The following is a 21,742-nucleotide window of genomic DNA, read 5'->3' on the forward strand; positions in this document are numbered from 1 at the left end:
TTCTGGTGAGAATGGCAGATGGATTTATATTTTTCAGCCATTTATTTCACACTGGAAAGATTGATTAGAACTGCTTGATAATTCAGTTCTATCCATGGGGAAACACGTGGGAAATGGAGATTATTATCACAATCCTTGGTTCTCTTACATTGGAAGTAATCAGATCTAACTAAAAATATGCAGTGGTGCTCTCAGAATGATCAGTGAGCCAGTGGCTGGCACTGAGACTCATGAATCAGGGTAAGAGAAGACGTATATGTATTAGGCACTCATGGCTTCCAACTTGTATGAAGCATATATCAGTTCCACAACCTTGAATGATTATAGCCCAGAATAAGCTTCAAAGTTCAGGTCTTTTTGTACCTTCTGATGAGAGCTCAGCTCAGCTCATATTTTCACTTTGTGAGACCCTGAGAAAATAATCCAACACAGATCTTTAAGATTTTTCACATACAGAGCTATAGAATTACATATTGTGTACTATATTAAACTCAGAAAATTAGGGTAAATTGTTATTGAAGTTCAAGGAACATAAAATAACAAGGCAAAGATACCAAAGTGTGGTAGCCAATCCCTCACTTCTACTTGAATAACTATGTTATATATTTAAAATTAGAACATCTCAAAAGTATGTTTGAAAGTTATAGAATGTATGTCACTTTTCCTATAGAAAAAAATATGACAGAAATTTACAAAGAGCAAAACACTGAGACATTAAGAGTCATATTTATGATAGCAATGATAGTCACTGGAACACTTTGAAAATGAATTTATAGAACTTGACAGCTAAACCAGAAAACATGCTAATGTCAAAACTCACCACCTGCTCTTATACTTTAATATACTTTCTACTTGTTTGAAGTGTAAACTACCCTAAAAATAACTTTGTAGTTAATGAAAAGAATATAAGACTTTTTTTCCAAAAAAGCACTTAGAAAATATTTGCATTCTTAACATCACAGGGATTATCAAAATTATACTTAAACTTTTGTGATTGTGGTAATGAATATTATGAATTAACTTTTCAAGATGAATAAAAATGTCTTGCAAAAATGATTAAAATGAAGATTGAGGCTGGGCAGTGATGGCGCATGTCTTTAATTCTAGTACTTGGGAGGCAGAGGCAGGATGATTTCTGAGTTTGAGGCCTGCCTGGTCTACAGAATGAGTTCCAGGACAGCCAGGGCTATATAGAGAAACCCTGTCTCAAAAAAAAAAAAAAAAAAAAAAAAAAAAAAAAAAAAAAAAAAAAAAAAAAAGGAAAGGAAAGGAAAGAAAGAAAGGAAGAAAGAAAGATAAGATTGAAATCATTTTCCTTTGAAAAAGAAGAATTCAGAAGTGTATGCCACAAAAAAATATTCAAAGCTTCTATATATATATTGATATTTGAGACAAACTTAGGAAGCATTTTATTTCCATGGTACACTACATTTTAGAAGAAGAAAAAAACAAGAAAAAAAAAAAGAAGAAGAAGAGAAAGAAGAGGAGGAAGAAGAGGAGAAGGAGGAGAAGAAGGAGGAGGAGGAAAATCATCATTCTACCAGATAACATTTATTTTGCAAGTTTCTCAGATATAAAATGCTTAAATTTGGACTGTTCCATTTATACTACTTTCAAGATTGTTTTGTAGCATATTCTTTAAACAATTATATATAGAGAATACTATTATGACTGGGGGGGCAGATTTTCCTCATATAAGTATAATTGTTATATAAATGAACTTAATGTTATTAATCTATGATTTCTACCAGAAATATTCAAGAATAGATTTTTTTTACCATTAAGAATTTTATTCACTTTAACATATGCATTTCCATACATTTCAGCATCCTCAGCAGAACTGAGATTTCTCTATACCACCCATTACTCTTTGACCACACTACTTTTTACTCTAATCTATGGTTCATTAAGCCTTGTTTTGATTTTGTCATTAACTCCTAAGGAAACAGAGAAACATTGTTCCTATGCCTAGGATTAAGTTGGTGTGAAAACATAAAAGCTAGCAACACTAGATGTTTACAGTACATTAGTGATTGATAAGAAAAGAAGTTCCTTAGGGAATAACACATCTAATACCTTTTTCTGGCTATCTCTGGTACTGCATGCATATCCATGGTGCACATAAATAAAGTAAAAATAAATATTTTTTTTTAAAAAAATGAAGCCATCTCTTCACAAGATTTGGGACCAATAGGTAAATACTGACACTATACTCCTATGGTACGTAGTCTTCTATCATCACATTTGGAGGATTACTGTTCACATACAGTAAAATGGGAATTGGTGTCTTTTGTACTACTATCACTTACCTTCATAATATACTTTAAATCCGTGAGCACTAACAGCAAAGTCACTGGTCAACCGTAGTGAGAACACAGATTTGGTACTTGTCACTGGTGGTGGTAGGTGGAATCCTGTTAACCTAAAAAGCAAAATGAAATTTGTTAGCAGCGTAGGCATTAAAAGGATTTCTAAAGGGATTAGAAGGCATGTTATCAAATTCCCTTTTCTTTCTCTTTATTCATTATACATAAATATTTCCTTCCAATTAATTATAACTTAGCCATCAAAGTACATTATATCAAGTAAACTTTATTGGCATAAAAGTATATTGCTTTTTATAATATCTATCAACAGTAACATATATTAAAATTCTCATTAGTTCAAACTTTGAGAATGAGAATTTTGCAAATTTGTGTCTAAGAATATTGTATGTCATTGGTTTTAGTAAGTGATCCTTTAGAAGAAAATTTCATTAAATACATGATTCGTGTGATGGTTATAATGGGTGTGTAGATCAATGTCCTTCAAATGACAAATTAGAACATAGGAACAGAAAAGTATATACAAGAAAGTAGAAAATAAATATTCCAGTGCAAGTAACAATAGTTTAAAGTCATTATTTTTTCAGGTACAAATAATATTCTATGACAAAAAAAGCAGCTAATTCAGCTGCCAACTCAGAGATATGTATGTTTTTCCATAAGACAACATATATTTTTATAGGCTGTAGAGTGTTAGTTCCTGTTTTGTTTTATTATTTGTTAAGGAGTAATATGTGATGTTACAATGAATTAGTTATTTAAAATTTCAGGTTAATTATAGTTATAATTCATTGATATCTTATGACATACTTAAGTGTAACTACGGCATTAGTTCTTCCTTAATGCAATTGCTTAAAGTGACTAGTGACTGCTAGTACTCATTCAAACCTCTACGTTACCTGTGACACTATAAAACAAAGTTTGTGTCATTTTTGTACTTTGACTGAAATGTCAATGCAATAAAAGTAGCATATAGTATCCACTAGTATTAATGGCAATTGTTTTAACTGTGGACCTTTTGAAAGTGCCCTTTTTTTCCTTCAGAGCCTAATGGATCCTATTTTGAGAACCATGGTTTTAGAAGAATTCGTAGCATGTGTGTTGGGTAGTCATGAGGTGTCAAGCAGCAGGGAAAGGCTTCCCTGCTGTGGACTCCCTTTGTATATTTTGAAAATTTTGTCAAACCTCAAAGAGGATTTACAAATAAAGTGGTCCCGTCTTTTTTCTGAGAAATTCCTGCAGCCAGGCTCCTCCCCTATACCACTCTAACTGCCAAAACTACATTTCCCGCCTTTGTAACTGTCACATAGGTTGTCTCCAGACCCTCAATAGGACCCTCTCCATATTACACTAATTTTAGGCAAAATGTCTGAATCAAATGCCACTAATCTATGAGCAGAGAAACCCATCATTTTTTCCCCACAAAACTCCTGAGCATAAAAACTCACCAATTCTGAACAGGAACATGTACACACACACACATACACACACACACACACACACACACACACACACACACACACACACACACACACACACACTGGAAATTTCTACTCTGGAATCCTCGGCCCTCACAAGAATTGCTATTATAAAGGCTGGACCTGCTCAGTTCCTGGCTGTTATCTTGTAGCAGAGGCAGCCATCTCTGAATTTGTCCCCCTTATTCTGGACCCTCCCAATAAATCCTTTTTATGAGTTTGTTGCCTGGTGTGACTCATTAGACAAAGGCAAGAACAGAAGAATGGAAGAAGCAAAGGAGTGGAGCAGGACTCCTCAGCTCAGCCTGGGATATCTTCTCATGGGAGCTAAAACACCTCTGTTGAGGAGGTTTCCCTCTCAGAGCTGCGTGGTTCCTGGGCATCCATGTCTTAGGATACCCTTCAAATGCAGTATGCTCTTCCTTCAGAGCTATATGACTGAACTTCCTAGTCTCTAGATACATTTCCATCCAAGTAGGAAGTCCAACAGCATGTGTATACACTTGTAGTAGTCTTGTATTCATCCTACCCGTAAGACATGTTTAGGTTCAGGTTGTCCAATATATTTTCAGACTTGTAAATCTTCTAAAATTTTTTTTCATTTCAGGATGTAGCCATAACTTTGAATTCTTCTCTTTCCATGTAAGCTGGATCTCATAAGTTATATAATAAGCGATTCTGGAAAAAAAATAAGTTTGTGGGGTGCATGTTTATGTGTGTGGGGGGGGTAAGTGGTATATGTGCATCACGAGAATATGTTTGAGAATGTTTTTGCTGGTACCTCTGCACTCTGTGCTTGTTGAGGCCAAGTATCAATATTGGGTGTCTTTCTTGATCATTAAATATTAAATGGATCTCCTTATTTTACGTGTATAATCTTTATTCCATCTGCAAGTTTTCCTCTGCCATGCTGTCAAATATTTTCAATTGTTTTTATAGAACCAATATTTTATCACACTTAAATATTAGTTAGCACTTGTTAGATATATTATTTCAAATTGAAACTGTAAATAGCTTCAGTTATATATTAAATATAAATATATAAATGTAAATATAGCTTCTAAATCAGGGAAAAATAATAACTGAAAAGAATATGAATACATGTAAACATGATTATGATTTTTTCTCTTACTTTTATCTTTCATATAAGTTCATATAAATAAAAAGTATACAAATTGCTGAACTGACTTAATATATTTAACATTAAGGAATAAAACATTGCTTATAATACTGAATTGTGTTTTCATGTCCCATTGTTTATTGCTCCTCTGAAAAGACAGTTATCATCCTGACTTCTACCAATAATAGATTTTCACATTTCAAAGATTTATATTACTGAAACATAAAAATTATGCTGCCTCTGGATTCATTGACTTATTATTATATTTTTGCTATGACTACTGTAGATGGAGTCATTGATCACTGTTGTGCATATTCCATTCTATGAATATTCCTTATTTATTCCCTATCCAATAAGTAGGTGTTTGTTATACAGAGCCTTATAAACAATACTGTCATAAATATTGTGTGTGTTTTGACATCATATGCATATAATTCTATGGAGAATACATGTATAAGTGAAAATACAGTGTCATGATTAACACTACCTCATTCAAAATGTTCCTGTATTGCCAAGGTATAAATACAACTATTGTACATTTACAGCTATTGTGCCAAATTAGACTTAATGTCCACTCAACAGGAGGGAGGGAAAAATATCTGCTACTTGAAACCTAACTGCTGAGGGCTAGTCTCTTAAGTAAGATAAATATTTTAAATAATAAGCTACTACTGCCACTTTACGAAAGAATCTAAATATTTACCTTTATACCTACTGGTAAGTGTTACCAAAGAAACTTATTTTTTCCAACAACAAGAGTCCATTCTGATCAAAATGCAGAGATCACAGTGTGTCCCAACCAATACATACATATATAATACAATTTCTTTACCTTAGGCTCAGGGAACATAATGAAATTAGAAGCAGGGAGATTTTGAGAGGTAGAAGCCCAGGAAACCTACTGTGAGATTGTGTCTTTCCGAATGATTAGGTACCTGCACCCATAGAAATTCAACAATACAGCTGCCTAAAAAATTGCTGAAGAAGTACACCATCATTTGTCATGCTAATGTGGAAAGCAGAAATTTTATGGGGGGCCATTCAAAAGGGAATATATATATATATATATATATATATATATATATATATATATATATATGTGTGTGTGTGTGTGTGTGTGTGTGTGTATATACATGAATATATTTGTATATATACATGATATATATATATATATATGATGTGTGTGTATATATATACACACACACACATGATGTATATACATGAAATATATGATATATATACATGATATATATATATATACATATATATATGTATATATAAAAAAACATGAATGAAGGGAAAGGCTTTGGGAGGACAAAATGCAAAATGGGACATGTACATGGGAGGGATTCGGGGAGGAAATAATAGGTGGAAATTATGTAATGATTACATTTTAATTTAAAGAAATGTAAAATAGATAAATATTTTTTCAAAATCATTTCCCTCATTGAAGTGTTTACATTGTTTTTCTACATCAAATCAGAAACTGTCTGAGAAATATGTGAAATAAAAATATTTATAATGGAGAGAAATATCAGAAAACATTGTCAAATCAAAACCAGACAACCAAATATAACTGATGGTCTTTGAATCCCAGCTTAGATCCACAGAACTCTTTAATGTGTCACTTTACATGGCTAATGGAACATTTCAGACATAATCAAGAGCTACAGAGTGGGAAGTCATGCTGTATTATTTGAATAGCTCTCAGGGATTCACACAGTAGAGACAGTGGTTTGAAAGAAAGATGAAATTGCAGAATCAAATATGAGAGTGACACAATTGTTGGCTTTGAAGACAGAAGAAGAATATAAGTCATGTCATGTCAGGTAGCGAGGAGGAGTTGGAAGAGCGCGGAAACGAAAACCACCTCAAACCTTTACACACACACAAATGGAGCCCTGAGCATCTGCTTTCACTTCAATGAAGTCCTACTTGAAATGCAGCCCTAGAGTCACAAAATAATGCACCTGTGTTATTAGGTTATCAGATTGTCAGGAACTGTCCCAGGCAGGGGAGCTAGTGCACAGCTCTCCGTTGTAGTTCAGAAAGAAAATACTTTAAATATCTACATAAATATCAGGGATCCATGTAATTCACCATGGAATCCCTTTGGAACTTACTGACAACTTTGAAGCTTGTGTATTCAGAACATTTTCCTCAATATTTACTTGTTTACAATTTTAAAATATCTCTACATCTGATGAATACACATTTTTTATCACCAAAAAGAAAAAATCATGATAGACAAAGATAAGTTTAAAAACCTTGTTCAAGGTCACAGTAAAACCATTTATAACAATAAGGCATTATTACTATTTTTGGTATTTTTAATTTTTGTTTGTTATTGATTATTTTATTTATTTACATTTCAAATGTTATCCCCCTTCCCAGTTTTTCCTCCACAAACCTCCTATGCCCCTCCCCTCCCCGCCTCTATGAGTGTGCTTCCCATCCATCCACTCACTACAGCCTCAACAACCTAGCATTTCCCACACTGGGTCATCAAGGCTCTACAGAAACAAACGTCTCCCTTCCCATTGATGCCAGATAAAGAAATCCTCTGCTACATGTGCAGCTGGAGCAATGGGTCCCTCCATGTGCACCCTTGGTTGGTGTTTTAATCCCTGGGAGTTCTTGTGAGTCTGGTTGGTTGATATTGTTGTTCTTCCTATGGGGTTCAAACCCCTACAGCTAGCTTGCTCCTTCAGACCTTCCCCTAACTCCTCTGTTGGGTACCACTTGCTCAGTCTGATGGTTGGCTGCAAGCATCCACAGTTGTATTGGTCAGGCTCTGGCAGAGCCTCTAAGGAGGTATAAGCTGGTATAAGGCTCCTGTCAGCAAGTTCTTCTGGACATCAGCAATAGTGACTGTTTTTCATGTCTGCATATGAAATGGATCCCTAGGTGGGGCAATCTCTGAATAGACTTTTCTTCATTTTCTGCTCCATTCTTTGCCCCTGCACTTCCTATTTACAGGAGAAATTCTGGACTAATAATTTTGAGATGGGTGTGTGGCCCCATTCCTCAACCAGGGGTCATGCCTATGCACCAGATATTTCAGGGTATTTCAACTAATGTCCTCCCTGTTGGGTCTGGGAGCCTCTTGGGGCCCGGAATGTGGGACTTTCTAGTGGTACCCCAGTTTCCCATCCCCCACTGATACATTACTTCATTCAATTTCCTAACCCTCTGTACTGCTCCCTTCTGTCTCCTCCCACGGATCATACTGCCCTGTTTTTCCCTTCTTTTTTTTTTTTAAGATTTATTTATTATATGTAAGTACACTGTAGCTGTTTTCAGACACTCCAGAAGAGGTAATCCAATTTCATTGCAGATGGTTGTGAGCCACCATGTGGATGATGGGATTTGAACTCAGGAACTCCGGAAGAGCAGTCAGTACTCTTAAACACTGAGCCATCTCTCCAGCCCTTTCCCTCCTCTTTCTCTCCCAGATCCCTCCTTCCCTCTGCCTCCCCTGATTATTTCCTTCCCTGTTCTGAGTAAGGCTGAAGCACCTGCACTTTGATCTTCCTTCTTCTTGGGTTGCATATGGTCTGTGAGTTTTTTTCGTGGGTATTCCAAAGCTTGGAATATTTCTTTTTTTAGTGGACATTTTTTTTTAATTTATTACATGTAAGTACACTGTAGTTGTCTTCAGACACTCCAAAAAAAGGGCATCAGATTTCATTACGGATGGTTGTGAGCCACCATGTGGTTGCTGGGATTTGAACTCAGGACCTTTGGAAGAGCAGTCGGCGCTCTTACCACTGAGCCATATTGCCAGCCCTAAGAATATTCCTTTTTAAAAATTACTTTCTAGATTTGTGTATGAATATTTTATCTGCAGTATATCTGTGTACCATGTGGATACCTGGTGTCCATGGAAGCTAGAAAAAGGCACCAGACTTCCTGGATCTGGAATTACACACTTTTGAGTCACCATGCTTGGAATCGAACCCTAGTTTTCTGAACGAGCAACCACTGTTCTTAACCACCAAACCATCTCTAACCACCGACCAACATCCAGAATTTCTTATCAAACCCCATTCAGCCTTTCTTTGTCTTTATCATACTAATTAAAACATTAAAATATTACATGCAAATGCACATATTATCCTTTAAATAATTTATAGTTGAGTACAAACTTGTACTCACAGAGATATTTAAATAATATATTACTCCAACTTTAGAAAAAAATCATCAGTATTTTACAACATAACAGAGGAAATATAAAAATTATTTTACAGTAAAGGCTACATGTCTGCAATTATACATAAGTAGTCATCATGAACTGACATGAGGTATATACAGAGATTTATTTTTTGTGTTTTAGTTCAAATAATGAAGGAAGAATATGATAGTTATATCATGGGTATTTACAATGACTAGTGTTCTCTATCCTGTAAGACTTGATTTGGGAAAACAAAAAGTCCTTCATCCCATAATAAAAATGTTCTATTATAGGTTATATTTAATTAGTATTACTATTTCTCATTTGGACTCTAATCATCATGAAGACAGTTTAGTGATCTTACTAGTCTACCATTAGTGCTTCAGTTAAAGCCTGTCACAAAAGAATCCCACAGTAAGCATTTGCTCAATTAATTAACTGAGTTGGCCATTCACAGAGGACAGAAAGATATTAAGAACAAAAGGAGCTGGGTGGTGGTGTCGCACGCTTTTAATCCCAACACTTGGGAGGCAGAGGCAGGAGGATTTCTGAGTTCGAGGCCAGCCTGGTCTACAGCATGAATTCCAGGACAGCCAGGACTATACAGAGAAACTTTGTCTTGAAAAAAAAACCGAAAAATAAAAATAAAAGTAAAAATAAAAATAAAAAAGAATGTAGTGGATCACTTGAGGGAAGTGGTGTTTTACAGACACAAGAGTGCAGATGCCCATGTGAACTCACAATCATTTTGACAGGTGAATAAGACCTATGCAAGCTTACGCCAGACAAAATCCCAACATTGAGGCCAAGAAAGTGTATATGGAATCCATCCACTAACTGGGGAACTATTGATATTTGCTGGCTACTGAGAAAGTTTAAGATTGTATGTTCTGTTTAATTATTTGGCTACTAGTATGCTCATCACCCAGAAAAGGCCCCAATCCCAAGACTAGTGCAAAAACAGAAGCTGAGCATGATGAGGAAAAAAGAGAGAGAAAGAGAGAGAGAGTGAGAGAGAGAGAAACAGACAGACAGAGACAGAGACAGAGAGAGACAGAGATACAGACAGACAGAGACAGAGAGAGACAGAGACAGAAGAGACAGAGACAGACACACACAGAAAGCGGGAGAGAGAGATGCACATCTCTGTAAAGGGGAGAATTATATGTTATAAATGAGATCACAGAACACTATACCTCCCTGGCATATTAACTTTTATTACGGAACTAACTTTGCTAACCATTAGTGCTTTTTCCCATGAGTACATTGCTACCCATAGTTAGAGAATGATTCTTCATCACCGTGGCTCCATAACCGTAGCTGAAATAGTGACCTGAAGTTACATTGTTCTTAATGTTTATCCTCTAGTCTGTGTCATATATTTGTAAGGTTTCCTTCATGTTTATGAGGAAATGAAGATTAATTAGAAATGAATTAAACCTTCCTTGAAAAAGTAATTTGTCGGATGAAAAATTATAGTGAAGAAAGAAATGGATTGAGGTCAGAAGTTATGTGTGTTTCTATGACCCAGTGACTGTCAGCTGAAAGAATTTAAACAGCTTACACTGATTTCTGAGCTGTCATTTCTTTAACGACAAACCCGAGAAAATGTGAACCTTCTTTAAGGAAAGTGTCACCCATTATACCACTATATCATACATCCCTATGAGAAAAACAAATGATGCTATACCACTATGTCATACACTCCTGTGAGAAAAAACATAAATCCTAGAATAAACATTTAATAATGAATTAAATTCACAGTGAATTCCTACAATGTCTGAATCAGTACAGTGGCTTTATATAGTATCTTTATCTGAGATATATATATTTATATATATATATATATATATATATATATATATATATATATATATAATGATTTTATACCACCGAGAAAACATGAATATAGATGAAATGCAAATATATTTGCATATTTAAATTCAGATCTCATATTGCAAAGCTTCAAATCATGTTTTGTTTGAAAATGTACTTTATAGTAATTGCATATTTAAATATTTCAAATAAAGTTTCAAAAAGCGCACAGCTTCCCTTTAACTTCTGAGTTCCACAATGCACAGAAAATAGTATCTTCTGAAGCAGTGGCTTCATGAAAACACTTGAAATTTCTTAGCAACTGGAATTTTATACACATTCATGAGTCTCTTATCAACAGAGGCTGATGGTTTCATAGTTAGAGATTGTATCATTATAGTTTTATGATTCCTTTTGAGACATTGGCCTTGTTTCATTCTGTCTTACAAAAATGGTGAAGATTTATAGTGCTTCATTCTGTAATAACTGTAAGTAGTTACAGGGGGAATTAAATTGATCACTTGAAAATTTACACCAGTGACTAATATGGAAAGTACTAACACAATAACTTGTAATTAAAATAAAATTATAAGAAATTTAAATTGCAAGAAAACCATTTCAACTGTTAATACACAAGGTTTTTCATTAAGTTTCTCATAGGACTTTTTATAAAGGAAGAAGAGCTAGGATTCCATAGGATATTACAGAAGTGACTTGACAGACAACCTTAGTAAGAAGTACTGGAGGTATTATAAATCCCCAATTTAACGTTTTACTACAAAGCCATAAAAACAAAAACAAAAACATTGTTATGGTATTGATATTGACACAAAATCAGATAAGTTTATCAATGGAGTGAAATTTAGACCCAGATATAAATCCCCCTACTTTTAATGCTTTTATACAGAACCCAGAAATACACATTTTAAAAAAGAGAGCATCATTAACCACTGTTGCTGGTCAACTGGATATCTACATGTAAGAAAGTCTAAATATATCAATATACACCTCCCTGCATAAAACAACACCAAATGGATCAAAACCTCAACATAATATCAGATATACTGAACATGATAAAAAAGTAAGTAGGGAAGAGCTTTGAAGTTTCTCTGATAGGAAAAGACTATGTAAACAGAACATTATTAGTATGGGCACTAAGAACAACAATTAAGAAATGACACCTTGTAACAATGAGAAGCATTTTTACTGCAAAAGACAAATTAGCAGTCCAGAGAACAGGAAGAGATTTTACCAATTACACATGTGGTATTGGCATGGTGTAGGAGGAGCCAAATGTTCTATATCTTCATCTGAAGGCTGCTAGCAGAAGACTTGGTTCTAAGCAGCTAGGACTAGAGTATTAAAGCCCATACTCACAGTGACATACCTAATCCAACAATGCTAGACCTCCAAATAGTGCCACTCCCTGAGCCAAGTATATTCAAACCATCACATCCCTCATGGGACAAATTTATGAGTGTTACATTTATATAACAAATGTAAATATGAAGAAAATGCAGTACATTTATATAACAAAGTTATATGCATCCATTAAAATAAACATCATGAAATTTGTAAGTAACTGTAGGACAATAGAAAAAATCCCCAGTGATGTATGCCAGATCATGAAAGATAGATATGGTATGTATTCACTTATAAGTGTGAATTAGCTGTGAAGTCAATGATAACCAAGCTACCATCCATAGAACCACAGACTGTTGGTATAAAGTAAGGGACTTGAGAGTACAGAGATCTTTTATAAAATGTAAATAGAATAAATAGTTGTAGATCATTTGGGGGCTGAATGGGAAGGTCAAGATAAATGAAGGAAGGGATATGGGGAGAGGCTGCTAAAATTCAGACCCATTTCAAGGTAGTGTGGAAACTTAATACAGTAGAATCTTCCATATATATGCAGCAAATAATAGGGAGAGAACAGAGAACATTCAAACTCATCATCTCTTGCCGCAAACTGAAGTTGCCAGTATCAGGATTTTGTTAGGGATATAATTGAGTTATTGCCCAAATGGGATCCATGGGAATCCCCTATGCTGCTGCCAAGACTGTAGGTTGTTCTCTACAAACTGACAACAAAGGGTCCAAGGCTTAAAACAACATCTACATAACTTTTGCACAAGCTTGGGGTAGATATAGCCTTTACCCTTATATGCTAGCATCTTTGTGACTAAAAATTGAGCTCATTACTAGTATTTTCCTGAAACGATTCCAAATTCTGAATATACTAAGAGTTATGAAGGGTCCATATGATCTACATGTATCAGTCCCTAAGCTTTGAATTTTTCTTATTAAACTCCTTTGAACTTGGATTATTTAGGTTTTTTTTTTTCTGAATTCTGAGAGTTACACAGATGATAAAACTAGTATCTAATGGATAGAACTTTTTTTCCCTCGAAAGCAGTCTCAGATTGTTTCACCAGCTCATCTGTGTAGAGACAGGCTGCAGAAATAACCAATTCTTCTCAATTAGTATGAAATGTGTTCTTCAAGGCTAATACGCACATGTCTGGAGAAATAGACAATGAAATATTTAAAAGGTAATCATTTCAACACATATTTGTTCTTCTCTGAATAACTCGAAATAAACTTAATGTCTCAATTTTCCTACTTTTTTTCATTTCATTCATAAAATCATAGATTTTTAAGGCAACAATTGTCCATATTTCCAAAGGCAATCTCAACCAACCACTGAGAAAACATAAACTCTAATAAATGTATACCTTACAAGAGATGTCTGATATTTAACATTATCTTAATCTGTCTTCACCTTGAACATATTTCTATTAATGAGTTTATTTTTTCTAAATTTTAAGGCTTTTGAAAATCAGTAGACTGTGACAACTACCTCATATTCTACCATCTACAACTGGAAAACAAATTAGCCTCTTATTAGCAATTTGATATTATTCAAGTAGCTTTAAAACTAAAAAATAATAAGTGACTATTACTAAGTACTATCTCACAGTAATGTTAAAAGAACAATATTAAATAAAATTTATGGAAATGATTACTGTGTTTGACACATGCTAAACATTATTATTATAATAATCCACTCAGGATTAATCTTAATAAACTCATGCTCAGTAAAGTATCCTCCATGTGAACATAATGAGTGTACATGCAGGGCTTCATTCTGTTCTCTCTGTAGTAGTATCAGTAAAGTCAACTTACTAGTACCTTGACTTTTCCATAAAGATAGAATATAACCTGCAAGAGTGAGCCAAATAAACTCCTTCTGCACAGTGTTGTTTTTATTGGAGTATTTTATTATCGCAATAGGAAAACAAAACAAATAGAAATTGGTATCAGGAGTGGGTCTATTACTGTGAAAAACATAACCATGTGGCTTTTTATGACCCTGAAACAGCTATGTGAGAGAAATGCAAAAGTATTTCAAAATTTGTTCTAAAATGCCATTATTTATTTAAACAAGACTTCAAAGAATTGTGTGTGGCTTTCTTGTGACTGAAGGACAAACAGACAGATAAGGCCTAGTTCATGAAATTTTGGAGAAAGTCAAGGAGTCAGAACCTGTGGTATGGGTGGATCATTTCTTTGATGTTTTGGTGAAAATTTTGCCTTTAATCTGCTGTGTACTTAAAACATGAGTGAAGTTAAAATGAGAAATGTAGAAATGTCAGGATAGAAGTGTATTTCAGTTGGTTCTTAAAAAGCAGCAGTAATTGCTAGAGATCATCACCACTTAAAAGAAGACTTATGGTTGTATGAGTATCATGATTCTATCTAATGGACAAACCTATATCTTGGAGACTCCATCTTATAAAGATTTATACTTATTAAAGGAGAAATGCCTAAGATGATGTGGTTTCCTTGAAAGTAAATTCCAAGAAAAGAGGGTAATGAAACTTTTGTCCAAGGTGCATCAGCTACATTCTGATCTGGCAGCAGAAATCGACAATATTGTTCAGTGATGTTGGTCTTGTAAGGATTCAGGATGCAATCTTAAGGATGCAGGATGCAATCTTGAGGGGATTATGAATGGGCAGTTGAGGCCACTGAATATGTATTTAACATTTTAGTCCTTGCAGAATGGTTCTAGAAAGATATTGTGATATGATGTGAGGGCAAGTCCTAAGTTAAAGTGAAGATCCCTAATAATGGGGATGCCAGGAAGAACCATGAAGTATTCACCAGTTAGGGAATGGCTGTAAAGTAGAGCTGGCATGTTTATTCTGTTCTGTTATTTTCTTCACTACAGATCTTATAGGACCTCATGGTTAAGAGAATTTGGACTTGAAAAAGAGTTATAACTATAGGGATTCTAGTTTACTTTAGGGTCACCTTTGTATAGGTTACATGTGCTCTCTTTCCCACCTATAGACTCTTGAGAGTACTATTAATATGCTGCCGTCTGCCTGTCTGAACATTCCCTTTCAATCTACTTCTATTCCTAGAGTCTTGGAGTCAGAGAAGAGAACACAATGCTTTCTTATCCAGTTTTTCTTTACTACTGTCAGCCATTCCTCTTAGCACTCCCCCACCAGCACTACTCTCTACCAGGGAAAATACTTGGCTAGGAACCAGGCAAGTTACTTATGCCCTTTTTCCCCTCCATTCTATTCTCTTTCTTCTGCCTGCCAGCCATAGCACTTCCTCCTCAACTACCCATGGATGAATGAAAAATGGATACAAATCTGTCAGCTTGTACAAAATCTAACTCCAAGTAAATCAAGCACCTCAACATAAGACCAGATGTACTAAAGAAAACAGAATAAAGAATAAAGTTGATCCCATGGGCACAGAACTTTCTGCAAAGGACACCAATATCACAGGCATTCAGACTGACAGTTAAAAGTGATGTCCCATGAAGCTAAAATAACTTCCATCAATAGAGTGAGGCGGCAGCCTACAGAATGAGAACTATATTTGACCATTTAAGCATCTGATAGAGAGTATCTAAAATACACAAAAAAGGAAGATAAAATGGAACATTGAGAAAACAAGTAACCTAATTTAAAAATGGATGTAGACCCAAACAGAGATCTCAAAATATGACTCTTCAATACCTCATAAACATTTTCAAAAGTGTCCAGTGCTTAGTTATCAGTGAAACATAAATCAAAAACTACTTAAACACCCCATCCTACTTTATTCAGAATTGAGAAGCCAAGAATCATAAAACAAATGACAGCAGATGATGGTGAAGATATGTGAAAGGGGAACACATATTTAATTGCTGGTAGGTGTGCAAACTGGTAAAGTCACTATGAAGATCCTTGTGGCATCCCCTAAAGGGCTGAAAAAAAATACATCCCCTCAAACATCTAGCTGCACAACTTATGAAAATATACCTAGAGAACTCTACACCTTATGATGTTTGTTCAACTACTTTTATTGGTGTTCTACTCTTGACAGCTAGAAATTGAAAACAGCCTTAACCAACATTTCAAGAACATGGATATTTATAGATAAAAACATTTTCTCGCATCTTCATAAAATGATTCAGAAAAATAAGCCAAAAGAATTTAAGTGTGAAAACAAATATAATCCTAGGAACACATACTTATATGCTATGATTGATCAGACTGTCTAATCTTCTGTTTAAATATCATTTTTCTTGAGTAAATATTATAAGATTGCCATGTGTGATTGTCTCTTCCTTAAAACTAAATATTAGTCCATGTGGTCTTTTAAAATTATAAATATAATCTTTGCAGTAGAAAATCTATCTTTTACTGTAAAGCATTCACCATATGAACATTGTACTGCTGTAATTTTAGTTAACAGAGTTAGTGACATTATATTGAAATAAAAATTCTCCATGTGTTCCAAATTTAAATATTTATGTAAATGTAAAAGGTAAGGGGAAACACCATTTTTTTTTTTGGTCAGATAAAAGGTAATTTTAACTAATGAGAAAATGTCGAATGCTTCCAGTTATTAAGTTTCCTCCACTGTGTCAAGAAGGCAACATATGCTCGTAATTCCATAACCTATTAGATTTATTTTTCTTATTCTATTTTGAAAATAGATGTAGAAAGTCAAATGAAGAGAGATTTGTTGTTAAAACTATGTAATTAGTAAATGACAAAATTAGAGATTAAAATCATATTACTTTGGATTTTCTGTACAGTCTCCCTATTAGTTTTGCTGAATTTAAATGAGTTCACGGGTTTATCCAAACTATTCTGATACTGGAAGTTATGATGAATTTTTTAAAAACTAATTTGTAATGTGGCAGTTCGAAAATGAGCGTGTTTCGAAACGATTCAATGAGGTTAACAATCAAATTTAGTGACTATTGTAAGATATAAGGAAAGAAGCACATCAGAAAGGCCAATTATCTACTGTTTTAAAAGTACACCAGGGATCCATCCCATAATCAGCCTCCAAACGCTGACATTATTGCATACACTAGCAAGATTGTGCTGATAGGACCCTGATATAGCTGTCTCGAGTGAGACTACGCCGGGGCCTAGCAAACACATAAGTGGATGCTCACAGTCAGCTATTGGATGGATCACAGGGTCCCCAATGGAGGAGCTAGAGAAAATACTCAAGGAGCTAAAGGGATCTACAACCCTATAGGTGGAACAACATTATGAACTAACCAGTACCCCGGAGCTCTTGTCTTTACCTGCATATGTATCAAAAGATGGCCTAGTCAGTCATCACTGGAAAGAGAGGCCCATTGGACTTGCAAACTTTATATACCCCAGTACAGGGGAATGCCAGGGCCAAAAAGTGGGAATGGGTAGGTACGGGAGTGGGGGGGTATGGGGGACTTTTGGGGTAGCATTGGAAATGTAAATGAGGAAAATACCAAATAAATAAATAAATAAATAAATAAATAAATAAATAAATAAAAGAAATTAAAAAAAGAAAAAGAAAAACTGACAACCTACAGATCAGGAAAAAAAAAAACTTCACTAATCTCATATCTGATAGAGGACTAATATCCAAAATATATAAAGAACTCAAGAAGGTAATCACCAAAGAAACAAACAACCCAATCAAAAAAATGGGGTATTGAACTAAATAGAGAATTCACAACAAAGGAATCTCAAATGGCTGAGAAGCACTTAAAGAAATTTTCAAAGTTCTTAGTGGTCAGAGAAATGAAAATCAAAACAACCCTGATATTCTACCTTACACCAATCAGGATGGCTAACCTCAGGTGAAAACACAAGTTGGCGAGGATGTAGAAAAATAGGAACACTCCTCCATTGCTGGTGGGACTGCAAACTGGCACAGCCACTCAATGAATCTGGAGGTTCCTTAGAAAATTAGAAATAGATCTACCTGAAGACCCAGTTATACCACTCCTGGGCATATACCCAAGAGATGCTCCAACATATAATAAGGATACATGCTCCACTATGTTCATAACAGTCTTGTTTTTGATAGCCAGAAGCTGGAAACAACCCAGATGTCCCACAACAGAAGAATGGACACAGAAAATGTGGTTCATTTACACAATGGTATACTACTCAGCTATTAAGAACAAGGACATCCTGAGTTTTGCAGGCCAACGGATGGAACTAGAAAATATCATCTTGAGGGAGGTAACTTAGACCCAAAAGGACATGCATGGTATGTACTCACTAATAAGTGGATATTAGCCCAAAAAAAAATAATAATACAGTATACTGAAGATACTGTCCACAGAACTCAGAAAGGTCAACAAGCTGAAGGGCACAAGTGAGGATGACTCAGTCCCACTTGGGAGAGAGAAGAAAGCAATCACAAGAGGGGAGGGAGGTACCTGGGAGGGAGAATGGAAAGGGAAGGGGAGGGAAGAGGGGAACCTGCTATGGTATTGGGTGAGGGAAAATGACTGAAGCCTTGAGGGCCAGCAGAAAGAGTGGTAACAGGCAACCTCAGAAGGTAGGAGGTTGGGGGAACCCTCCAGAATGCACCAGAGACCTGGGAGGGGAGAGACTCTCAGGACCCAATTGGGGGGACCTTAGATGAAAGGCCTGATAGTTGGGAGTAGGAACTAATAGAGCCTACCTCCAGCAGCAATACAGGGCATCAAGTGAGGGATGGGGTTGCCTTCCCACAGTCAATACTCTGACCCATAATTGTTCCTGTCTGAAAGAACAGTAGGGATGGAAATGGAGAGAGGCCTGAGGAAAATAAGGTCCAGTGACAGGCCCAAAGTGGGATCCAGGTCAAGGGCGGGGACCAAGGCCTGACAGTATTACTGAGGCTATGGAGCATTCACAAAAAAAGGGACCTATCATGACTGCCCTTCAAAAGACCCAACAAACATCTGAAAGAGTCAGATGCAGATAATTGCACTCAACCAATGCACAGAAGCGGCTGGTCCTGGTGGTTGAATTAGTGAAAGGCTGGAAGAAGCTGAGGAGGAAGGAGACCCTGTAGGAAGACCAGCAGTCTTAACCTGGACCTCATGATCTCTCAAACACTGGACCACCAGCCAGGCAGCATACACCAGCTGATATGAGGACCCCAACACATATATAGCAGAGGATTGCTGGGTTTGGGTTCAGAGAAGATGCACCTAACCCTCAAGAGATTGGAGGCCCCAGGGAGTTTAGAGGCCTGGTTAGGTGTTGGGTGGGGACATCCTCACGGAGATGGGGACTGGGGGCTGGGGAGGAGGTATGGGAGGTGGAACAGTTGGAGGGTGAACCGGGAGGGGTAAAACATCTAGAGTGTAAATAAATAAAAGAGTTGAAATAAAAAAATAAAAAACATAATTTAAAAAGAAGCTTTGCCATGACAACTGAGTGTGTAATTGACACTGACTTTGATGTATGGCAAGTTAACTGTAGATTTTTAGACAACGAAAATGAACTTATGAACACTAATTTCATTATACTAAGGAGAGCCATAGAAGCCACATTTATTTAGTATGTCAACATTAATGATTATAAGAAACTTATTTTCCTGGTGTTATGCACTATGTTTCTTTTATACATTTAAGTTACAAAGCACTGTAAGAATGACTGTTACTGTATCCTTACTGTCCATAAAGATTGTAGAGGTTAAATTATTTTCAGTGTTCTATTTATTGTATAGAAAAATTAAAATGCCAAATAGTTTTCTCTGAGTCTGTAATAAGTGTTGTTCGTAGAGCAGAGTATTAATACTACAATTTAGATATAAAATAAATGGAGAAATGGAAATTGTAATTATATATACAAAGCACAAAATTTCTTCCCAGGAAAGGAAAATAACCTTAAATATAATACTATTCAAAATTATTTTAGCACAGAGATTGAAAATAATTTTATGAACCAAATTTAAAGTAATAAAGTGATCAATTTGGCAGCTTGAAAGTATTGTAAACACTAGAACAGCAGAAAACTTAGAATTCCCCCTCTATTTTTAAATAAATATTTTTAGTAATAATATTGGCAGTTAAATGTAGAACCAGATTCTAGAAAACATTTCCATACAAAAAGTAGAATTGACCAGAGCAGAAAAAAATCATCCCTCATGCAGGGTATAATAATGGCACATTAATACAAATACTTATGTGTCCATATGGACCCTGGGTGAGAAATCAACACACAGGTTCTCTGTGAGAGGAGGGAAGAAATGATGTTAACACTCAACGTTGAGGCCTTTACCATGAAAACATTTCCATACTATCTCACTTATTCTGTGATTTATACTACTATATCTTTGTTAATATTTTAGAAATACTTGACTAAATGAAACAATTATTAGAAATAGAACACATTGGTGAATGTTTCCAAAATAATTTCTTATGACCGTTTGCTAAGCTTTACTCTCAATTTAGGCCCAAAGTGTAATGAGTAAAATCAGATCAACATATGATATCATTTATTATTAACTAGGTTAGAGAAAACTCTCATATAGCCCAGGTTCTATAGTGACTAGCAGAAGAGTCTCAAATTTGAGGTCAGCATGAATTACACATCAAGAAATTATCGAAAGAAAGAAAGAAAGAAAGAAAGAAAGAAAGAAAGAAAGAAAGAAAGAAAGAAAGAAAGAAAGGAAGGAAGGAAGGAAGGAAGGAAGGAAGGAAGGAAGAAAGAAAGAAAGAAAGAAAGAAAGAAAGAAAGAAAGAAAGAAAGAAAGAAAGAAAGAAAGAAAGAAAGAAAGGGAAAGGAAAGGAAAGGAAAGGAAAGGAAAGGAAAGGAAAGGAAAGGAAAGGAAAGGAAAGGAAAGGAAAGGAAAGGAAAGGAAAGGAAAGGAAAGGAAAAAGAAACCAAACAAGCAGTGCTTTAAGGTTATACTCATCAAACACAAAATTCACTGAATTATGTAGTAGTATACCAGAAACTTTAACATCCAATGCATGTAATGAATAGTCTACTATCATACAATGACTGATGAAGAAAAAAATCAAATTTAATAAGTTTATCAGATCTTTATGGGACATAAGGTCAGTACATATGGGTTTATTTCTGAAAATTTTATTCGTGATAGAGAAAAAAAAACTAAAAGAAGATAAATGTCTCAACATTTAAATAAGGTGTACTGTGTTCATTATAAAAATCTGATATCATCATGTTTAAATAAGAGCTTCCAGCCAACCATTGGACTGACCACGGGGTCCCCAATGGAAGAGTTGGAGAAAGGACTGAAGGAGCTGAAGGACTTTGCAACCCCATAGGAAGATCAACAATATCAACCAACCAGAACCCCCAGAACTCCCAGAAATTAAGCCACCAACCAAGGAGTACACATGGAGGAACCCATGGCTCCAGCTGCATATGGAGCAGAGGATGGCCTTGTCAGGTATTAATGGGAGAAGAGTCCCATGATCCTGTGAAGGTTCGATGCCTCAGTGTAAGGGAATGTGAGGGCAAGAAGGTGGAAATGGGTGGGTGAACACCCTCACAGAAGCAGG

General features: G+C 35.4%; 1 protein-coding gene across 9 annotated transcripts in view; it reads right to left on the reverse strand.

Moving 5' to 3' along the window:
* The window catches only part of Csmd3 (CUB and Sushi multiple domains 3), a 1,211,921-nt gene that overhangs the window by 1,039,047 nt on the left and 151,132 nt on the right, over positions 1 to 21,742 (reverse strand). For all 9 annotated transcript variants that reach the window (XR_001781523.2, XR_003951374.1, NM_001081391.2 and 6 more), the window contains exon 3: positions 2,310 to 2,422. Coding sequence is in view for 7 of the 9 variants with exons in the window: in NM_001081391.2 (NP_001074860.2) it covers positions 2,310 to 2,422 (113 nt within the window). In the remaining 2 variants the exon portion in view is untranslated. The remainder of the gene's footprint in view (positions 1 to 2,309; positions 2,423 to 21,742) is intronic.

The sequence above is a fragment of the Mus musculus genome, chromosome 15, assembly GCF_000001635.26.
Source record: "Mus musculus strain C57BL/6J chromosome 15, GRCm38.p6 C57BL/6J".
NCBI classification, from domain to species: domain Eukaryota; kingdom Metazoa; phylum Chordata; class Mammalia; order Rodentia; family Muridae; genus Mus; species Mus musculus.